Source organism: Gracilinanus agilis, chromosome 4 (assembly GCF_016433145.1).
Source record: "Gracilinanus agilis isolate LMUSP501 chromosome 4, AgileGrace, whole genome shotgun sequence".
NCBI classification, from domain to species: Eukaryota; Metazoa; Chordata; class Mammalia; order Didelphimorphia; family Didelphidae; genus Gracilinanus; species Gracilinanus agilis.
In genome coordinates this window covers 164029439-164046940 of record NC_058133.1, presented here as the reverse complement: position 1 = coordinate 164046940, position 17502 = coordinate 164029439, and the positions used below count along the sequence as shown (strand labels likewise).

The 17502-nt window shown below is 37.0% G+C and overlaps 1 protein-coding gene and 1 pseudogene across 1 annotated transcript; both read left to right on the top strand.

The window, feature by feature from the left end:
- Positions 1-1026: 1026 nt before the first annotated feature.
- LOC123246065 (olfactory receptor 10R2-like) lies at positions 1027-12513 on the top strand. The gene is made up of 2 exons (XM_044675013.1): positions 1027-1132; positions 11504-12513. The coding sequence occupies exons 1-2, from the start codon at positions 1027-1029 to the stop codon at positions 12511-12513; spliced, it is 1116 nt and encodes a 371-aa protein (XP_044530948.1).
- Positions 12514-16249: 3736 nt separating this feature from the next.
- LOC123245164 lies at positions 16250-17300 on the top strand (annotated as a pseudogene).
- Positions 17301-17502: the final 202 nt, after the last annotated feature.

Below are 17502 nucleotides of genomic sequence, written 5' to 3'. Positions count from 1 at the left end.
TTGGAGTTCTTTATGTAGGAAATGAGAGGATGTTCTTAAGGGAGTGGATCATAACTCCTGAACATGGGGGGTAAGAAAGCAAAACTCAAATTTGGGTCCAGGTCTGTTCACTTCATGGTTGACTTTAGGTCTCCTCTGAGCTGCAATCTGCTTTTCTGTAGTCAATGGGTAAAAAAGGAAGATGATTATGAGATAGCGAGTGGTGGAGTGGAGCATAAAGTGTCTAAAGAAAACTGGAGGGTTAGGGTGGGGAGACAAGGAGAGAATGGAGCCAAAATAGTGGGGAATGTAGAAAGATAGAGGCAGTATTATTTTGAAATGGTCACAGAAGGGTTATTGATTACAATAAACAGTAGGATAAATGTAGGGAAATCAGGGACTAAGCCTACCCTAACTTCACATCCCCTTTGGAACCTTTTCTGGACCCAAAGGATACCACATCTCTTTTTTCCTTTGTCTCACTCTTTTCATCTTTCAGGCAAGTTGCTTTATTAACCTTTTTCATTAACCTCTCTTATAGCACCCATTCTTCCAAACTAGGTATGTAAAATTCACTGTCTCAGGTCTACACTTGTCTCTTTCACACACCTTCTCTTTCCCCCCAAATCTGTACCCTTCTTTTGGGCACCCTAAGTTGATTTGAATGGAGATGGAGTCCTCCTAGCCACCAACATGAAATATATTGGTACATTAATTGCATCCCCTCTACCTTCTCTATTGTATTAAAAAACCACAAGAAAGAAGTCCCAGGGTCCCAGAGTATATACATAAGGAAAAATATCTGTGAAGATGGTGAAGAAATGTGTTTATAACATGACCATGTTCCTATTTAGAAAGACTTTCTCTCCTTGGACAACACTTTCCTGTCTTACCTTGGGGGTGATTTTGCCACAGCACCAATATCAGAGATGACGAGTCAGAGCTGGGATAAGGTAAGGGAGCCCACTGGGCTGAGGAAAGTCTTGGTAATACTTGTACTATTTATCCATTTGTCAGAATTAGTCACTTAGGCTTTCAGGCATCAGCATGGACTTACACGCCATAGACTCAAAACCTGGAGAGGCTGCACTCACTGAAAAAGCAGCTTTGGTCCCTGGTTTTGAGATGGAATGCAGAGAACCTGGGACTGCAAGTGAGAAAACTTATATTTCTGTACAGACTCTACTCTTGTAGTAGTCTAAGTACTAGTAATTTGCTTACTTTCTCAGTCACTTCAATTACTTTGTGTGTAAAATGGAGATCAAAGAATTAAAGGAACATGGAATCACATAATTTTAAAATTGGAAGGATTTACCTGGCAAAGAATTATATTTTTCTCATTGGATTGTAAACTGAAATGATAGAATTGAAAGTCCTGTCTAAACACTCCAAAGTACTACATAAGTGTAATTCTTTTCTTATAATTTAATACCAAAATGGGCTGGAAGGAACATCAGATAAAGAAAGTCTTGTCTCTGTCCTTGGAATGTCTGCTATCTTTTTGAAGTGACAGGACATTTAAGCAGAATACTAGGTGGTACTTTTACAAAGCCGAAGTCCTGAGAGAGTCTTGCATTTTCTCTTATCTAATTTAGTGTCATTATTCTGGGAAGCAAATGATCACAAGATTTTCATTTGAAAGTGACCTTAGAGATTATGTATTCTTCATATTACTACATGTAACGTAGAACCTGAAGCCTCCAGATGTCATAAATTTAGTAAATAGAAATGGCAGGATTTGATCCTAGAGTTAAACTAGCAAACATTCATTTATTCATTCAACAAATATTTTTGGAGATCTGTTATCTTCCAGGTGCTCTGACAATAACAGAGGATACAGGTATATAAGACAGGCATATAAGGTGTTTATGGGCTGTTATGTGGATAAGGTATGTACAAAGACATATACAAGCTAATATATTGTAAGAGCCATAAAGGCAGTTAGATGGCATGCCAGACAGGATGTAGAGCATGAAATATGTGGTCAAATCTGACCTTAAATACTTAATAGCTGTGGGACCTAGACAAGTCACTTAACCTTACTTAGCCTCAGTTTTCTTACATGTAAAACGGAGATAACAGCACTTACTTTCTAGGATTGTTGTGAAGATCAGATGAGATAATATACATAAAACACTTTGCAAATCTTAAAGTGCTATATAAATACTCTTCCTTCAGAATTAAATTGATTCATTGTATTAACCAGAATATGTAAGTCTTTCACTTCTTTTATTTATTAAGGAAGAAAAAACTGGAGGTTATATATGAAGGGAAAACAAATTAGGTTAAGGAAGGTTTCCTGGAGGAGGTGACATTTGAATTGGACCTTGATGTAAGTTCTATAAATCCTTTCCAACATAGACATGTGTTTCTATTAAATAAATTAAAGGATTTTGGTACATTTAGTATAAGTTTTATTATCTTCGTTTTTACAAATGAAGAAACAGAAGTCCAGAAAGGCTCAGGGATTTGTTCAAGGTCTATCAAGCCTCTAAGTGATGGAATGAATTGGAAATGGATTTCTGGACTCTGGACTTACTGACTAGTTTTCTCCCTTTCTACTCTACTATTATACTCCAGCATACAATGAGTCTGTCTGGCTTGGTGATATAGATGGATTCAAAGTCAAAACTGATGTAGAACATAGCCTTTAGTTACAAGTGGTTTCAATCTTGCAATATTTGAAAACCTGCTAGTGAAAGAGGGATTAGACTTCCTCCTAGGACTAGAAGCAGAATTAAGACTCAAAGATAGGAATTCCAGAAAGATAGTTTTCAGTTCATTACTGAGAAGATGTTTCTTACAATTGATTTTCCTGAATATAGGACAGTTTGCCTCATGAGGGAGCGAGTCCACTGTCACTGGAAATGTGTAAGCTAAGGTTTGGATGATCATTTGCTGAAGATTTTGTAGCAGGGATTCCTGGGGTTATTGCAGGTGATCCCTAAAGTCTCTTCCAACTATGAGGTCCTTTTGCTTTAGAAAGGATCAGTTGATTTATATTGGGGTTTGTTATAAGGGAATAAAGGCACTAAAGGAGGAAAAGTGAACAGCAATTCTTTCATAAATTTCTGAAGGCTTGCTTGGGACTACTGAAATTCTGAAAACAGGTGGATTTGTTTTTTAAAAGTGCCTTCTAAAAATCTCAAATGTCAAAAGTTTGATGTCCTTTAAATAAAGTTGAGTTCAAAACCAGCTAGCTAATCAGCAATGACTTCTTGAGATGGAGATGAGACATCAGAAATCCAACAATACTATTTCAATCAATCATTTTATGAATCAAAAAATATTTATCAAGTATTTACATTGTGCCAGGTACTGTGATAATCTCTATGGATAAAAAGAAAGACAAAAATCACAAGAAAAAACAGTTCCTACCCTCAAGTTCACATTCTAAAGAGCAACATAAAGTATAAATATATAAAAAGCTAACTAAATAGATGAATTAATGAATACAGAATATAGATATACAGAATATAAAGAAAGAAATTTTTGAAGAAGATAAGGAGTTGCAAGTTCATGGGGGCTTGGGACAGGGGCCTCTTGCAGAAGCTGATATTTGAGCTGCTTTAAAGAAAGTTAAAATGTGGAGGTGAGCACATTGCTTGGCAACTAGCCAGTGCAATGGTATGATGATTAGCGATGGAATGTGCCATGTGAAATAGTAAGTATTACTGGATGGTAGAGAGTAAAATGCGATAATACTAGAAAGATAAAGAAGGAAGTCACATAGAGTCTTAAATGAAGATTTTCTATTTCATCCTAGAGGAGATAAGGAGCCATAACAGTTTATTGAGAAAAGGGTCATGGTCAGATCTGTACTCTAGGAAATTCTCCAATGTAGATATGGACAGTATGGCCTAGAAGAGGGAAATATGTGAAGTTGAGGGACTAATTAGGTTATTGTAATAATAGTTCATTCATTTTTTTCATTGGTATTCAGCTGAAATTGACCAGGTTGCATATATTTTAATTGTGCACAATATTTTGTTTCTCTTATTTTTTCCTATGTAATATTGGCAGTGTATAAAGAAGATGACCAGGGGTTGGTAAATTATAGTCTATAGTACCAAATCCTGCCCACTGCCATTTTTATGACTCCTAGTTAAAAATTATTTTTACATTTTACAACAATATATTGAAAAATGTAAAAATAATGCAGCCAACAAACATTCTCAGCTTGTGGACCAGATTTAATCCTCCTGCAATAGCTGCCTTCCCTCCCCACCCCATTCAGAAATGTTTCAAAGAACTTGATGAATCTCATTTAATTAAATCAATATATATTTTGATATTCAGCAACTTCAAAACAAAGATTGCCATTGGGGAGAATGATAAAAATATTTGAAAAGTCAGTAATGATGATGGCTAAAGATATATAGATTCAAAAATCCTGAGACCTAGCATCATAAGTATTTCCTCTGAGAAAAGAATCAGGTGGCTATGGATATGGTAAGCAACAAGTAAAATTCCTTAACAGACAGGAAATGATTTGTTACTGATATGGGAGTCATTTCTGAATCATCTATCTATCTATCTATCTATCTATCTATCTATCTATCTATCTATCTATCTATCTACCTACCTATCTGTATCCGTTTGTATATCTTACCTATCTATCCATCTATCTAATCAAACCACCAACTTTTTAAAGCAAATATAATAATAATTAGTATTTACATAGATCCTTAAGGTTTTCAACATTTTTTTATGTTGTCAATGAAAAAATAGTACACAAGTGGAAAAAGAATAAAAGGAAAAATACATGAGGTAGGCAATTAGATCAACTTCCACCTTACCTACTGAATAAAGTTATTGATGCTGTAATAAATGATGTGGATAGAGAAAAGACTATCAGTAGCCATGTTCAAGGAAAAACTATGTGACCCTTTGTCACTGACAATAGAGAAGGAAGAAGGGAATAAATATTTATATGGCATTTACCATATATCAGGTACTGTGCTAAATACTTAAAATTTTTTTGAACCTATAGTAGTATACTGACTTAATTTTTAAAATATGATGTTATCTATGTTTTATTATATTTTTATTTATTTGATTAAATGTTTTCTGTTTCCATTTTAATTTGGTTCAGGCTACACTGGAAAGTGTCAAGAGGTACATATTTCATACCTCTGCTCTAAGCAATTCCTATAATCATAGGTGGCACAGGAGGTGTCAATTTGCATTGATAAGAGTTTTCTTTACTAATGAAATTACAGCTATAATCCCTGATTCCTCTGATTTTTTTTTTTGCTTTGCTGGGAATTTAATCTTTATTGTTATTATTATCCCAACTTTTAAAGAAAACAAAACATTTCTATATACAAAGAAAAAGACAGAACACAAATGAAATCATAAATCTTCTATATAATTAGCTCACTTTTCTTTCTATCTACATAATAGATTCCATTCACAGGTGTCCCAATCCCTCCCCATGCCCCCTGAATTACAGAAGATATCAGGGAGACCAACATGTACATATAACTTTTTTCATATTTCACCTTTCTGTTTACTTTCCAGAGGTAGCATTCACAGTTTATTCTTCCAGCATTAATTCTGCGGCTTTGTATAATATTCTCCTGGTTCTTATCTTGTGTAGTTCTTTCTGCTAAGTACTTTGTGCAAATATTTTTTTCATGTTATCATCACAATAACTCTGCAAGATAGATGCTTTTATTATCTCCATTTTGTAGTTGAGGAAACTGAGGCAAAGAAAAGTTGTGACAAGATTAAACAAATAGTACATAATTGAAGTTATGTTTGAACTCCAGTCTTCCTGATTCCAGGTCTAGTACTCTTTCCACCACCAGAATCTTTTGGTAGATTGGAGAAGGTCTTTCTGAATTTGATGAGAGGCTGGACTTGATATATTACATTTTCTGTCCCCTAAAATGTGAATATCTTTTCCAGAAAACAGATGGCTACTAAAATTTCTACCATTTTGCATCTCTAAAGTTGAATTTTTGAACTCAAGTGTAGGATTTTATATTTATTTCTATTATATTTACAGTTTTATCAGGAGCCCTTTCCCTTATAACAAATTAATACCTGACACTCAGCATATGATTGTTTTAAATTCCTGACTTTGGAATAAAAAATAATATATCTAACATGTCTTTCATATGACAATACATCAGACATTTGAAGATAGGCTTCATGTTCTCTCACTAGATACTCTCTCCTCCTGAATAAAAATTTCTAATTATTCAAAATGATTATCTCTAGCATGGCTTTTATCATTCTGACTGCTCTCTTGTTCACTATCTTTTTAATTTTAAATTTATTTATTTGTTACATTAAAATTCCTAGGTACTATCTCCTTCTCTCCGCACTCACTATTAGAGAAGGCGATTTTTGTCAAAAAGATCTTTATATGTTAAAATATGTCTTACTTATTTTTATTTATCATTTCTTTCTCTGTAGGTGAATATACAGGTCAGTCATCAAACAATATGCTGTATATAATGTTCTCTTGGGTTCTGCTCATTTTACCCCCTCATAATTTCATGTAGATCTTTCCATGTTTTTAAAAGAATTCTTATGGTGTATAGTATCTCTTTGCAATTATATACTAAAACTTGTTTAGCTATTCTCCATTGATGGACATCCCCTCACCTTCCAGTTTTTTTTTGTCATCACAAAAAGAGCTGCTATAGTGTTTTAGAACTTTTTCCTTGTTTTCTTTTTCCTTTTTTCCATGATCACCTTAGGAAGTAAAACTAATAGTGATATTGCTGGGTCAAAAGGTATATAGTTTTATAACTCTTTGGGGTCACTTTTTAAAATCAAATCCTTATCTTCTAAGAATCAATAGTAAATATTCATTCTAAGGCAGAAGAGTGGTGAGGGTTAGGCAATTGAGTTTAAATACCTTGCCCAGGGTCACAGAGCTAGGACGTGTCTGAGGCTAGATTTGAACCCATGTCTTCTCAACTCCAGATCTGGTGCTCTATCCACTGCCCCTGTCACTCTCTCTTAATTATGCTCTAAGTTTAGGTATATTGCAGCTAGAGTATACCCCCTTCCTTAGCACATTTGACTTATTTCTGCTTTGCTTCTTTCTCCTTGATTAATTATTTTTTTAATTTTATTTTTCCTCCAATTACTTGTGAAAACAGTTTTGAATATTCTTCAAAGTATATTGTCGTAAATTCTCTCCTTCCCTTCCTCTTTACCTCCCCCCATCATGATGAGATGATAAGCAACCTCATAGATTTTACATGTGTAATCATGTAAAATATTTTCCCATATTATTCTTTTTGTGGAAGGAAACTCAAAAAAAAGTTAAGAAAGTGAAAAAAAAATTGCCTTGGTCTGGACTCAGGCTCTACCAATTCCTTTTCTCTGGAAGCAGATGACATTTTTTTTATCATGAATCCTTTGAAATAGTTTTGAATTGTATTACTGAGATTACTAAATTATTTATAGTTGTCCATTGTACAGTATTCCTATCACTATGTACAGTGTTCTCCTAGTTCTGCTTCAGTTTAATTTCATTTTATTTATTTTTTAGGTCTTTTTTTAAAAGCCTAATTAATTAGTTAATTAATTAGGAAGATTTTTTCATAGTTACATGAATCATGTTTTTTTCCCTCCCCTTCTCCACCACCCCTCCCCCTCCTTTAGCCAAAGAGCAGTCCACTGGGATTTACATGTGTCATTGATCAAGAAGTATTTCCATATTATTAGTATTTGTACTAGGGTGATTGTTTAGAGTGTACATCCCCAAATCATATCCCCATTGAACCATGTGATCAAGCAGTTATTTTTCTTCTGTATTTCTACTGCCACAGTTCTTTCTCTGGATGTAGATAGTGTTCTTTCTCATAAGTCCCTCAGAGTTGTCCTGGGTCATTGTGTTACTGCTAGTAGAGAAGTCTATTATATATGTACCACAGTGTATCAGTCTCTGTGTATAATGTTCTCCTGGTTCTGCTCCTTTCACTCTGCATCAGTTCCTGGAGGTCTTTCCAGTTCACATGGAATTCCTCCAGTTCATTATTCCTTTGAGCACAATAGTATTCCATCACCAACAGATACCATAATTTGTTCAGCCAATCCCCAAATGAAGGATATCCCCTCATTTTATAGTTTTTTTCCACCACAAAGAGCTCAGCTATAAATATTTTTGTATGAGTCTTTTTCCTTATTATCTCTTTGAGGCATAAACCCAGCAGTGGATTGGTTGGATCAAAGAGCAGGCAGTCTTTTAATGCTCTGAGCATATTAATTTCAGTTTTAAACTGCTTCAGTTCATTAAATATTTCCAGATTTTTTCTGAGCTCCTCCTGCTTGTCATTTCTTTATAGCACAATAGTATCCTAATATAGGCATATACTATAAGTCACTCAGCCATTTCCCACTTGTTGGGGATCCCCTCACTTTCTAATTCTTTGCCTCCCACAAAAAGAGCTGCTTTAAATATTTTTGTACAAATAGGTCCTTTCCCCTTTTGGTTTTCTATCTCTTTGGGGATACAAATCTAGTAATGGTATTTCTGGATATGTACTGCTTCATATCCTGTTGGGCACAGGTCCAAAATGCTCTCTAGAATGATGAATCAGTTCATCACTCCCCTAATAGTGCATCAAGTGTCTCAATTTTCTTATATCCCTTCTGAGTTTTGTCAATTTCCTTTTCTATCACAATAGTTAATCTGATAGAAGTTATTTTTAGTTATTTTAATTTGCATTTCTTTAATTAATAATGATTTAGGGTATTTTTGCATGACTATAGAGAACTTTAATTACTTCTTCAGAGAACTGCTTGTTTGTATCCTTTGACCATTTATCAATTGGGGAATTACTTGTATTCTTATATATTTGATTCATTTCTCTATGTATTTGAGAAATGGGGCCTGTATTAAAGAGACTTGAAATTTTTTCAGCATTATGATTACTGTGTATTACTTTCCATCCTATTTTCCCATTTAGTTTCTGACCACCACTTCCTCCAATTTGTCCAAGTCAATTTTGATGACAGTAAAATTCAAATACACCCCATTTCCACCTTCTCCATCTTCCCCTCTACTATAAAAAGTCTTTCATGCCTCTTTTAGGTGAGATGATTTAGCCCATTCTATTTTCCCCTTCCCCTTCTCCTTCCTCTCAATGTATTCCTCTTTCTCATGCCTTAATTCAATTTTATTTTATTTTATTTTTTTTAACCCTTGTACTTCGGTGTATTGTCTCATAGGTGGAAGATTGGTAAGGGTGGGCAATGGGGGTCAAGTGACTTGCCCAGGGTCACATGGCTGGGAAGTGGCTGAGGCTGGGTTTGAACCTAGGACCTCCTGTCTCTAGGCCTGACTCTCACTCCACTGAGCTACCCAGCTGCCCCCTTCAATTTTATTTTTATAATATCCAATCACATTCAACTCACACCCTTTCCCTCTCTCTATGTCTACTCCTTCTAACAGCTATAATAATGATAAAATTCTTTGGAGTTTCAAGAATCATCTCCCCATGTAGAAAAGTACACAGAAATGTACCTTACTGAATGTCTTGATTTCTCTTTCTGATTTACTTTTTTGTAGTTCTCTCGAAGCTTGTATTTGTGAGTGAAATTTTCCATTCAGCTTTAGTATTTTCATTATAAATATCTGAAAATCTACTGTTTCATTGAATATCCATTTCCCCCTGAAAGAATATATCCAGTTTTGTTGGGTAAATGATTCTTGTTTCAAGTTCTAGCTCCTTTGTCCTCTGGAATCTCATATTTCATGCCCTCTGATCCTTTAACATAAAAGTTGCTAAAAATTGTGTTATCCTGATTGTGCTCCATGTTATTTGAACTGTTTCTTTTTGGCTTCCTGCAATATTTTCTCTTTGACTTGATAGTTCTGGAATTTGACTGTGATATTCCTGGGAATTATCCTTTTGAGATTTCTTTCAGGAGGTGATTGATGGATTCTTTCAATTTTTATTTTGTCCTCTGGTTCTAGACTATTGGAGCATTTTTCCTGATAATTTCTTGAAAGCTAAGTCTAAAATCTAAGCTCTTATTTTTGGTCATGGCTTTCAAATAAGCATATTGATGCTTATATTATCTGTCTTGCATTTATTTTCCAGGTCAGTTGTTTTTCCAATTATTTTTTCATTCTTTTAACTTTGATTTTTTTTCTCAGCATCTCATGGAGTCATTATTTGCCCAATTCTAATTTTTAAGACATATTTTTCTTGAGAGAGCTTTCGTATTATACTTCCTTTTTAATTTGGTCAATTCTACTTTGTATAAATTTATTTTCCTTAGTAAATTTTTGTACCTCTTTTCCCACATGACCAATTCTGCTTTTTAAGAAGTTTTTATCTTCAATGCATTGTATATTTTTTCTTTTTAATGAACTCAGCTTTTTAAAGAAGTTCTTCTCTTCATTGGATTATTGTGTCCTTTTACCAATTGGCCTATTCTGTTTCTTGAGTTGTTAATTTCTTCAGTATTTTTGGTGCCTCTATTATGAAGCTATTGACTCTTTTTTTCATTATTTTCTTATATTATTCTCATTTCTATTTTTAGGTTTTCCTTCTACCTCTCTTACTTCATTTCAAAAATCTTTTTTGAGCTTCTCCATTAATTCTTTATGGTTTAAGAGTGATTCATATTTTTGGAGGCTCTGGATGTAGTAGTTTGGATTTTGTTTTCTTCTGAGTTTGCATTTTGATTTTTTCCTTCATCAAAATAGCTTTCTATATTGAGGTTCTTTTTTGTTGTTTGATAATTTCCTAGTTTTTTCTTTTATTACATTATTAATAATTTATTATTTTCTATTAAAAAAACTAAAGTTAGAATCTATAACTGATATGAAGGGAACACCATTCCCAGTTTCTGGTTCTTTGAGAAGCTGCCTTAAGTACTGGCTCTGGGACTGTATCTGCTTTTAGTTCTTCCAAGGTAATATATAAGGAGAAGTATGTTTGATGTTCTCTTGGCCTGTGCTCTGATCTGAGGGTAACCACAAGCACTCTTTTATTCTCTGGAACTGTGACTAGGGTCCTCTGGTCCCCAATGGTCACAAATGCTAGTGCATGCTATTGCTTCTCCTCCCCTGTGAGCATGTCCCAGGACTGTTTCTGGTTTCTGTGTATGAGCAGTGCAATAAGAGAACCAGGAAAGGGTCCCCTGTAATATTTTTCTGATCAGTTGTCTGATCCCTCTTACCATCTGTGACTGAGAGCTCCAGAAGCCTTTGTTGTTGCTTTAGCTGTCCCAGGGCCTGCCCTGGCATGTTGTTTTGTGCTCCACCTCCAACCCAGTGTACTCTATCCTTCTTGTTGGCCTTTTAAGATGTTTTAGTATGAAAAATTATTTCACTTCATCTTTTTATGGGCTGTGCTGCTCAAGAATTCATTCTGAGGTTTTATGTCATAGTATTTTTAGAGGGTAATTTGGTAGAGATCACAGAGGTATACCTTCTTCACTATGTTGGCACCACCTCTTCCTCTTCCTTAAATAATTATTAAAATAAATCAGAAAACAAGCAATTATCTAGAAAATTCAGAATGAAATCTCTCAGCTTCACTAGATCATAGAATTATTTATCCTTTTTTCTCCTACTCCTCTCTGCAGATCATTCCCTGGGAACAATTTCCTTCAGAGAACCTCACCACAGTCAACGAATTCCTGTTGCTTGGATTCTCCAGTCTCCAAGAAAAGCAGCTTGTGCTTTTTCCAATCTTCCTTTGCCTCTATCTAGTCATCCTCTGTGGGAACATCACCATTGTCACTGTCATCTGCCTAGAGCACAGCCTCCACATTCCCATGTACTTTTTCCTAGGGGTCCTCTCTGTTTCTGAGACCTGTTATACATTTGTTGTCTTGCCCAAGATGCTTATCAATTTGTTCTCTGTGCTCAGGACCATATCCTTCACGAGCTGTGCTATTCAGATGTTCTTCTTCCTTGGCTTTGGTGTCACCAACTGCCTACTCCTTGGTGTGATGGGTTATGATCGCTATGCTGCCATCTGTCACCCTTTGCGTTATCCAATCCTTATGAACTGGAGGGTTTGCAGATTGTTAGCAGCCTCTTGTGGGGTGAGTGGCTTCCTAATCTCATTGATAGGCACAACTTTGGTCTTCATTTTGCCCTTCTGCAACTCCAACAAGGTTGAACATTACTTCTGTGATATTTCACCTGTTATTCACCTTGCCTGTGGTGATGCTCATATCAATGAGCTTATTATATTCATCTGTGGTGTCCTGGTGCTCGTATTCCCTCTGACCTTCATCTGCATCTCCTATGGTTTCATTATTAGCACCATCCTGAAGATTCCATCTGCTGAGGGGAAGCGGAAAGCCTTTTCTACCTGTGCCTCCCATCTCACTGTGGTTGTAGTCCACTATGGATGTGCATCCTTTGTCTACCTACGACCCACATCCAGAATCACATCGAGTAAAGACCAATTGGTGACAGTGACTTACACCATTGTCACTCCCTTGCTGAACCCCATGGTTTATAGCCTAAGGAATAAGGATGTTCAGGTAGCTATCCGGAAAGTAATTAGCTGGGGAGGGTTTTCCCTTAAAACTATATAATTTCTATTTCACATAATTGTGGATAAACAGTTGTACTAGAGATAGTTTGTTTTGACAGAGCTATGAGTTAAATGCTACTCCCATGGATACATGCTTTAAAAAACTTGGTTAAAGATTTTAATAAATCTATGGAGAGTAATTAACAGGGATAGGAGTACCATGTACTATGGGACAATGTGTTGTAAAGTAGCATTCTCTATTAAAAAAATGATATCTTATAGGAGAATTTTTGAGAATGCATGCCTAATATATGTATATTTATTGATATAGTATACTAATATTGTGTGTAATATATAATAGAAATTAAAATGGGATAAAGATGAATTATACACTAATATATTCTTATTTTGTGGATTAATAGTATATGTAAAAAAGCAACAAGTTTTTTTATTAAGTGCTTATTATATGCAAGACACTCTGCTAAGTACTAGAGATACAAATACATGCAAAAATATAATCCCTGCCCTCAAAGAATTGATATGCCTTTGAGGGGACATACATATATAAAGGAACTAAAAAAGCAAAAGGAAAAGGAAAATACTCACATGGAAGTATATTGTAGTGAAGATTGGAGAATCAGACGTAGACCTGAAAGAAGAATGAAGGATAACTAGCCTAGGTTCTTCTTTAAAATGGAGGCTACAGAAGAAGCTCGCGAGAGGGAAAAAGGGATTCAGGGATAGAAGAATGTTTTAATGTGAGAAGGAACTTCCATGATGAAAAGGTAATAGAGATATGGTGGGGAAATCAAGAGAATCCAAAGCTATACTAAGAAAAATAAAAGATGACAGGCCTAAACCTTTTTTTTTTCCAAAATGGAATTTCTGGGACAAGGGGGCCACAGGAACCTAAGTATGTTTCACATTGAAATGGGGAACATCCGTGAAAAATCTTTACTAAAATAATTAAAAATTTTAATGATACAATGATCAATGCAATTAATTGAATCTATGTGTTTTGAAAAATTTTCATCAATGTCCTGAGAGTTTGGGTATATGTTTAAATAATTGTCATTTGTGAGAAGTAACTTCCTTTTTATTTCTAAATGTGTAAAATATTTAAATATATTCAGTATAACAATCAAATAATAACTGAATAGTAGTCAGTTAAAATAACAGCTTTTCAAAAGGAGTTATAACTCTGTTTACATGTTCATTGTATGCAATGTAAAAACAACAAAGAAATGTGAATTGTTTTTTATTTCATCTCAGCAAAATATTTTTGAATATGAATTTATTCCTCTTCCTAGAATTCTGCTTAATGGATGCTTCACATCTCTTATTCATATCTGAATATTTTACTTGTTTTTCTGTATGAGTGGGAAGAACAGGAAAGAAGTCAACTTGAGTGCAGGAAATAGTAAAATGCATACTAAGGCTTGAAAGATAGGTTGCAACCAGGTCATAAAGGACTTTAAATATCAAATAGAAGAGTTTATATTTGACTCCAAAGTCCATATGGAGTACAATGGGGTGAGATGGTCAACCTGGTGCATTAGAATAATCACCTTCTTAGGAATAGAGACAATAGATTGAAGTCAGGAGAGATATGGTGCAGGCAGATGAATTACAAGACTAACACAGTAGTCCAAGGGAGATGCTATGGCAGTGGCTGGTGCAGAGAAGGAGGTTAAAATTAGTTCTTAGAGAGTAAGAAATAAGATTTGGCCAATCTTTGTATATATTATAAGGGTGAAACAGAAGAGTCAAAGAAACATTAAGATTTTGAACTTTGGTTACTAGAAGGATGATGACACCTTCAATAGGTATTATCTAAAACAAACAATTTTAAAAAGTTTTATTTTGTGAAGATGATGTTCATGCATATGTGCTTCTGCTGTAACTATACTGACCTAAAACATCTGACTAGATCACAAGATGATTTCCTTGACTTTATTTAGTTGTCAGTTGAGTTTTGGATTTTATGCTATGCGTACATGTTTCATTGCTCTCTTTTGTTGTATTTTTGATTCTGTATTAAATAACGAAAAACATTTTAAGTAAATATATAAAGTGATAGCTCTTAAAGACCGCATTTTAGTAGGCATAAAGTAGTCAAGTGTTTGAGTAATCATTCAAGAGTTTAATGAAGTAAGATCAGTCATATTGAAATGAAAAGAGAAATACCATGGATAATGAAAAAAATATTTAGAACTGACAAATTTCTGCTACAAAACAGCCTAGTTTTCTGTACAAAATAAGCAAAGTTCTCCAGAGGAATCTAATCTGGGGACAGATCATTATGGTACATTTGTAGTGTGATATAGAAAAACAGGGAGAATAGAAAAAATAGCTTTATAACCTATAAAGAAAAATAGAATAATAATCCTTACAATGTTTGTCATGGGCACAATCATATAAATCTAAAGTACTGAAGATTTGAAGAAGGAAATTTTTACTGATTAATTTTTTTTTTAAATTTCAAGGATATACCAAAACAATTGTCCATACAGCCTTTAGTGTTGTGCCACAACTCCAGAGGGTGGGATTCTTCACATTTGAGAACACTAGCATAGGGTACAGAGGGCTAGTTTAGGAATCAGGAAGACTTGGGTTAAAATACTACTATTTTATTATGTAATCATGAGGATATCACTTAAGCTCTCTGAGCTACAATTTCTTCATCTGTAAAGTAGGGGTCTTCCCATCACCTACTTCATAGGATCATTATAAGACTCAAATGAGATAATATATGTAAAGTACTTAGAAAACTTTAAATGGCTGCATAGGATCGGGTGATAGATCTTGCTCTCAAGGTTACTGATGGATCCTGAGGACAGGGTGGGCAAGATGAGTAATAAGTTGGGATCAGGAGGGCCAGAGACAAGATGATAGCAAATCATGGCAAAACTTTATTGATCAGAGCTAGTGTTAAATAAAGTTACAGAAGCTAAGGGATTAGGTAAGCTTTTCACACACACGGAAGTCAGTGATTTACAGGATTGGTACAATGGATTTGGTTTACCTCATCCAATCTAGACAGAGTTTTCTATAGGCTGATAAATCAATATGTCAATGTGTAACCACCTAACCCAGATTCCCAGAGAATGCTTGCTTCAGTAGATTTTTGTAGGAAATCCAGTGTTAACAAAGTACAGCAGGGAAGGGTTAGAAACCTCAAGTAAGGTCATGAGGCTACGTGTCTGGCTTTAATTGAGTTATGACTTTGATTTTACTGGGATCTACTGGGATCTATTCTTCTTCACAGCTTTGCTGAATGGAGTATTAGGCTTTCCAGAGCTTTGCGCCATGGATGCCTCTGGCTGTCCTCACAGGATGACCCAAAAGTCTTAATTAAAGTTTTAATAGTTGGACATAATACCTTTTAAGAGTTAGTAGGTTAAAATGATACCAAGACTGTTGAGACACTCTTTATAAATATTGTTTATTTTATATGTGGGGAAGTGGGATTACTTGAGAAGGGATGATGGATTGGGATGGCCAAGGATGGTGTATATTATCAAGGAGTAGAGCTGAAGTGAATAGGGATGGGATCATATGTACAGAACTCAAAGGAATTCTAATCATCACACGTTTGCATTAAACATTTTATCTTGACTCACAGCCTGTCAGTCCTTAGCCCAGCCCATCATTCTGTCCTACTGTCCATCAGTCTTTCATTTAGTGGGGCTCCCCACGTGCGCCTGTCAGTCAGTCCTCCCAGCTGGTAACAGGGGCAGCTGGGCAGCGCCCGCACACACTATCTGTCCATTCATACCCCCGGACGCCCAGGGGTCATGGAACTGAGTGAGTCCATCCTACAGTCCTCCACCACGTTGTTCTTCAGCCCATGCCTGGAGCCGAGCTTCCAGGAGCGTTGGCCCCGCACTGAGCCCAAGTCCAGCAGCGCCTACGAGGACCTCAATAGCGTACTCGACTTCACCTTCTCCACAGGCCTGGACAGACTGGGTCCCAAAGGGTCCGCCCCCCGAGCCCTTGGCTGTCTACCTGCCAATTCCCCCTCTCCCCTCCCCTACCTTTACCCAGAGCCCACCTTGGTCTGGGCGCAGCCGGCCCCGGCCTTGCAGCCACTACTGCAGCAGCAGTGGCCCCACTACGGGCTGGCTGCAGCCCCAGAGCCCCAGCTGGCCCCAACCTCTGCAGCGCTGCGGGGTTGCTGCCTGCTCACCAAGTCCACTTTCCAGACCTTCGCCAACAGCATCAAGACTGAGCCCGAGTTGGGGGACGGAGCCTTTGCGGCCGCCCAGTGTCAGCCCTCACGCTGCGTGAAGCGGGTGGGCAGCAGCGCCTGCATGCTGGCCCCGGGCCCGACACACCCCAGCTGAGCCCCAACGGTCGCAGCCCACTCCAGGACCTCAATCTGAGGTTAGCTGCGCTCCACCGCTTTGGGGCTCTGGGCGCCTTCAGCCCGGCCACCTTCCCTGGGCCCCCTCCGCTGCATTACCCCGGGTGCCCCTTTGGGCTCTTCGACTAGGACCCAGGGCTGGCGGCCCAGAGTACCACGGGGCCTGCCCCATGAGGGCTGGGCCAAGTTCGAGCGCGGCAGGCGCTCGTGGCTCCTCATGCGGCTATGTACACGTGCGGCTACTTGGCTGCGGAAAGACGGACACCTAGAGCTTGCACTTCAAGGCGCACCTGCGCACGCACACAGGTGAGAAATCCTACTACTGTATTTGGGTTGGCTGCGGTTGGAAGTTTCCCGGATCAGACGAGCTAACCCGGCACTACGGAAAACACACGGGGCACCAGCCCTTCCAGTGTCGCCTCAATGACCGAGCCTTTTCCGGGACTGACCACTTGGCCCTGCATATGAAGAGCCATATATAACTGGGCTTTACCCTGGGCAGGCCTCTAGCCGGCACTACATGCTGAGCCTTGAGCCAGGGATCTTTCTGAACTCCTCTCTCCCAGAATTTGACTGGTATTTATTAAGCTTTTGTAAAAGGCAGGACTTTATTCATATACGGGGCATTTCCTCCTCATTGGAACCCTTGACGCTGACCCCAGTGGGACTGAGTGACTGTTGGAG